General features: G+C 39.5%; 1 protein-coding gene across 1 annotated transcript; it reads left to right on the forward strand.

The window, feature by feature from the left end:
• The first annotated feature begins 852 nt into the window (after positions 1-852).
• cfd (complement factor D (adipsin)) lies at positions 853-4,895 on the forward strand. Its single transcript, XM_034576979.1, has 6 exons — positions 853-896; positions 1,872-1,987; positions 2,862-3,018; positions 3,174-3,315; positions 3,401-3,691; positions 4,410-4,895. Exons 1-6 carry the CDS (start codon positions 853-855, stop codon positions 4,587-4,589), a joined length of 930 nt encoding a protein of 309 aa, XP_034432870.1. The 3' UTR covers positions 4,590-4,895.
• The last annotated feature ends 1,269 nt before the right edge of the window (positions 4,896-6,164 follow it).

Here is a 6,164-nt window from a genome sequence, read left to right on the forward strand (position 1 = left end):
AACAAGGTTTAAAAAGATAAGGATGTTGCTTCTTCCTACTTCTTTTCGGGCAGAAATTAAATTAAATATGAATCTATGTTCATTTATGTTATTGAATATTTATGTTGTTATGTTTTTAGTTTTTTCTACTAATTATTTTTCGATCTTCAAATTTAAAGATTCTTCTCATAACTAGTCTCTTAACTGATCATAAACCTTAACTGTGTTTTGAAAGGTGCGATATGAGTAAAGTTCAGTGTTGTTATGATTAGTTATGATTAATACATGAACTGGGAATGTGGAGTGAAAAGTTATGTGGAGGAGATGAGGCTGTTGGCACGGAAACCCAGTAATAATAAAATATACTGCATAGTGTGAATGTTTGTGCATCTTTTATTTATGTGTTTTCTTTAGAGCAAATAAATGCAGAACCTTTATTCACACGTATTCTATTGAAAACCACAGGTAGAATCTGAACAATGTGGCGGCGGCAGGAAAATAAAATAAATCCAAGTTGACAGGACGTCCAGAGTAAATTAATTAGCAGCTTCAGACGTGGAACAAAACAACATTGGTAAATTTCCCTGGATGTAATATTTGACCTGTTAATCTCGTGCCTCTCTTCCCAAAGCTCCTCCACCTCAGATGTAATCAGCTCGGCTGAGGCCGATATTTCTCTCCAGTGGGATTATTCTGTCCAAACAGCCGCCAACAGGAGTTTCAGTTAAACAAACATGTGTCAGATCTGAACTGGAAGCAGACGTTAATGCAGGGGTGGAGGTCGGAGACTCGTGGAGACAAACGGGTGAAGGTGGAAGTAAAGCTGCCCAAGCTGCACCACATTACACACACCGAGGGGTAGCATGTCCCTAAATGTACCTGAGTCTGCTCCTGGGAAAAACTGTCAAAGAAAATAGGTTGAAAATCGCTTTGCAAAGAAAAGAAAGCGTGTATGCATAATTCCTGTTTGTGCGTGTGCAGTGGGGATGTTTGTGCAGAACACAGAGTACATCTGACGGGTTGGGATAATATTTTGTGACTTATCGTAGCTGCAAATGTTTCCAACGTACTTTCTGCACATTGGCTGCGTTTGGTGTTTTCCTGTCAGATTTACGAGAAGCAGAAGAGAAGAAGATAACGTCCTCTTCCATGAGGTCATGTCGGGTTCGTCCAAATCTCAGTGTTATGTAACTTTAAAATGTCAGATCAGGGCATAATAATACAAATGAAGCTGTCCGCTGCATTTCTGCTGGAGTCGTGTTTTTAGTTCTGTTTATGATTTTTTATTTATGATCTATACTTAAGATAAGGGATCAGACTTTCCTGTGCCGGCTTGCTCCAACATCACAACAATATATAATATAATAGGATAGAGTAAATAAAACAACGCTAAGTCTAAAAATATAAATGTAAATAAGTGTAATGTAAATTAAATGAAAATATAAATGTATAAAGAGTAAATGCAGAATCAGAGCCTGACAGAAATGAGAATGCAATAAGTCAGTTACATGAGACAGTGAAACTAATACTAAATAAAAGTTGCAGTGAGTAATAATGATAAAAGTATTGCACGTGATATTAAAATATAATATTACACATACAACATTACACTCACACAACTTCACCCCAAATTGAGGGAGATGTGATTATTGTGAAAAAATGAGAAGCTGAGCCTGACCCACTGAAATGATCACACTGAATTCTGGGAAATACAAAGTTTGGACGCAGTGTTTTAAATAAAGAAAAGTATCTTTGAAAGTGAAAGACGTCAGAGAGCATGTTTGATGTTTTCCTGTTTTTCACTCCAGGAAACTGGGACCAGCAGGTCGGTCGCACTCCCACTCGCGTCGTGCACTTTATCTGCTTGATTGATGTTTCCTCTCTTTCACCAGGAAAACTTTAAAAACAGAGACTCGCTGTTTTTACTTCAGTCAAACCAACATCATGGCGTCGGGCGGAGAACTGTTTGTGGCTGCTGCTGTTTTTGTTGCTTCCCTCATTTCACACAGTGAGTTTGAGATATTATTTCCTTATCTAATATTTCATCTATTGACTTGTGGGTAATTTACGTGTTGAAATCTTTATTTTTTACTTTTGTATCACGAATGTGTTTTGCTGCAAATCTTTACTGGTACATTAGTGAAAACCCCTCTGCTTGTTTCTTTCTTTCTTATTCATTATTTTTGCTCATTAAGAATTAGGTTCACTGACTTTATAGTTACCTCAGAGTCTGGAGCTTCTTCTTAATCAAATCTCAAAACATATTTTTATTATACAAAATTCCCTGGTTTTGCCTCATCATACTTTTTATTATTTCAATGAGTGCCTCTTTGCTTTAATTTCTGTCACACATGTACAAGTTCTATCCTTTCTTTCTATTATGACAATGTTTCTATTTGTTTTATTAAGTATTATTATGATATATAATATTATTATTGATATATTCAACCTGCTGCCATGGAGGTCGTTGCTAGTTGTTGTCTGTTGGTTTTGTTTGTAGGTTTTTATTTGTTTGCAGGATTTTGTGAAAACTTGGTGAAGTGATGGGGCCTCGGCCGGAGGAGAGCACTTTCAATGTTGATGCGAACGTAGATTAAAGAGCAGATACATGAATATTATATGACATTTTTTTACTATGATTTATTACAAAGAAGGGTTTAGGTTTTCAGACAACTTTCTCTTATCTTTATATTTTATATTTCTGCTATAAAAACTATAAAACCATGTGTGAGATCAGCCTTGGTGGAGGAATCTGCTGGGAGCCATGACAACGTGACTGAACCTTTCCACATGTGACACTCGTGCGCTGCATGTTGAGCAAAGATAATTGTTCAAGTGTCTTTGACTTTATCTCCTGTGTTTGTGCGTTTTGCTCATTTCAGGCGAGGGGATCATTGGGGGCAGAGACGCATTGCCACACTCTCGGCCTTACATGGCCTCCATCCAGGTGCCAGATGGGGAGAACCTGACACATGAATGTGGGGGGTTTGTGGTGGCAGATCAGTGGGTGATGACGGCAGCTCACTGTCTCTCCACCGGGTGAGGAAACCTTCTTCCGAGCATGATGCGTGTAGTTACGTGGGAATCAGGACAAATATAATGCAGTTCTCTGGTATTCTGTGATTTTTATGTTTACTCCACAATATGTTTTGAGGATTATTTAAAGCTGTAATATGACTGTGCTCTCTTCACAGTCCTAACGGGAGGAAGGTCGTGCTGGGTGTCCATTCTCTGAGTGAACCTGAGGAAACAAAGCAAACCTTTGACATTTTGGAACTTTACAACCACCCAGACTACAGCCGGTCAAATTACGATAACGACATTGCTCTAATTAAGGTAAGTTGTATATTTTGTGTTGGTTGTAAAGTCATCACCATGGAGAGTGAGTGGAAAAGGTCGATCTCATGCGCGGTTTCTGCAGCTGGATCGTCCGGTCAACGTGTCCGAGGCTGTTAAACCGGTGGAATTCCTGCGAGTGGGAGGAACAAATCCCGGCACCGGTGCAGAGGTGGACACAGCTGGCTGGGGTTCCCTGGACGACCTGGGCTCCAGACCCGACAAGCTCAAAGAGGTGGCGGTGGACATGTTCAGCTCGACTCGCTGCACACGCAGTGACTACTACGGCAGGAAGTTCACCAGCAACATGATGTGTGCGCACAGGGTTTGTCCAGAACCCTGTCATCAGCCGTTCAGGAAAGAAGACAGCTGTGATGTAAGCTTTAGCTCTGACAGAATGTAAATGATCACATCGCTCACAGTCAGAAATATGACCGTGCTTATGTTTTTAAAGCAACACTGTGTAACTTTTACCCAGCAACAGCGCCCTCTGCAGCCACACATGGGGATTAACTCTGTGTATCAATGAACAGTGGATATTACCCATGAACCAGAAGAGCTGCAGTGGGAACAAATACAACAAACTCTCGCTGCGTCTCTATTCGGGTGTCACATCCTTCAGAGGCTGCATTTGAAGATCGATTGCGTCACAACTTCTTTTCAGCGTTTTTTAATCAAACCGAAGAACTTTCTCGCACGTAGCAGTGAATCAGCCCAGCTCATGTTTACAATTCTTCGTTTCCTGCTGAATATTGGAGATAAACTCTGGTTTATAATAACTTCTGAGTCTTTTTAACGGATCCACAGCTCAGCCTCACTCTTAAAGTGTCTGGAGCTGAATGTGACAGTTGAAGCTGTGACTCTGAGTCAGTTCTTCTCACAGGAGATCGAACCCACTCACCAGAGTCACAGAGAACAGACGCTCAGGGAGTGAATGTTCACACTCACTCGACCATCACACTCAGTTTAACAAATCTGCTGTTTAAAGGTAAAAAAAAGTTGCATTGTGCTGCTTTAAGCAACTTGGGGTCACCGTCGTTCTTTCAGTGTAATGTTTGACCGTTAAAACGTCTCCTCTCTGTCTCGTCCTTCAGGGAGACTCTGGGGGTCCTCTGCTCTACAATGGAGTTGTGGTCGGCATCACTTCCAACGGGGGAAAGAAGTGTGGCCAAATTAAAAAGCCTGGAATTTACACCATCGTCTCCCACTACACGGCGTGGATCGACGACACCATGTCCCTGCAGCCGACTGCAGCAGGCGACCAGAGCAGTTAGACAGAGCACAGCCGAGACCTTATATCCATGTTTGATATTGTTTAGCAGGTTTTATACAGGCTCAAGCAATTCAAAGTGTTTTACCATATGTAGCTGAGGTGTGCATATGTCGTTTGTAAGTAGAATGCATGACTCTAGAGACATAATTCCCAGTATGGCAAACATTCAACAACCACCGACACAAGCATATTCACCTGAATAATATCTTGCTTACTATATTTCACATTAGTATATTTTTTTAAACAAATTTGTGTACGAAGGAATCAATAAAATACATGCAAGAAAATAAATATCCCATATTTTATACTTTTCTGGTGTTTTATTTGAAGTTTTTACAAATGTTTACTTTTACATCCCCTCTCTTAACCTTAAATCTGAAGCTCTTGCAAGAACAGGTCATGTCAGCCAATCAGAAGAGGAGCTCACAGCCTTTTCTCCTGTGAAATGAAGCCCCTGTAATAAATACACGTCCCTGTGGCAGATCGTGATATTAGCACATTTAAAAGAAAAAACAATTTGCAATGTAATTCAATACAATTCAAAGGGAAAACTCATTTTAAACACCAAATCAAAAATGATCTTAGATATCAACCTCTAAAACACTTCACTGACCTTAAACCAGTGATTTAGCTGTTGGAATTAAAACTGAATATTAGATAATAATGATGCATGCTCATATCAGTGTGTAACTGTATCTCCCCCTAGTGGGAGAAGCTGCAGCAAAATCCCCAAAAGTATAATTTGATTAAATATAAAAACATTTAGTAATTTTTTGTACTTTTGCCTCTCAGTACTCTCTTCACTTGTGTACTTCTGGACATGATCTCGTACTGTACGGCTGCTAACTGTGCTCACTTTAAATCAATAATATCATTCTTATAAATCCAGATTCTGAAGAAAATGTCAATGAAATGAAGTTGTTTGAATAAATTGGATGGACTTGCTTCCACCTCCCTGCAGACAAAGTATTATCTGACGTACTCTGAGGTACATTAAGGGATTATTCATTGGGAGAAATAATCATTTAGAAATTATCCAGAATAATTGACCAAGACATTTGACCCCAACCCTTGTTATTAATACTTTACATTTATTTCAGTGCAGGTACTTTCTTACTTTAGATAACGTTGATGTGGTACTTTGACTTTTACTTGAGAACATTTGTGTGTATCTATTTGTACTAATACTGAAGTACTACCTCCACCGCTATGAATTATTATTACTATTGAATTATTGCTGAATCTTAGTGCATCACATGCAGAGATAAAAGAAATGTGACACAACCTGCGAGTAAACAAAGAAAAAATCATTTCAAAGTGACAAAAGAATCTGAAAGAAAAGAAAATGAACATTGATATGAGATGTATGTAGTTTAGTGGGTCACACACACACAGACACACACACACATACAGTACATACACACACACACACACGCACATACAGTACATACACACACACACACTCACTCTCACACACACACACACACTCACTCACACACACACACACACATACTCACTCACTCACTCACACACTCACACATTCACACACTCAGTCTCACACACACACACACATACA

The sequence above is a fragment of the Hippoglossus hippoglossus genome, chromosome 22, assembly GCF_009819705.1.
Source record: "Hippoglossus hippoglossus isolate fHipHip1 chromosome 22, fHipHip1.pri, whole genome shotgun sequence".
NCBI classification, from domain to species: domain Eukaryota; kingdom Metazoa; phylum Chordata; class Actinopteri; order Pleuronectiformes; family Pleuronectidae; genus Hippoglossus; species Hippoglossus hippoglossus.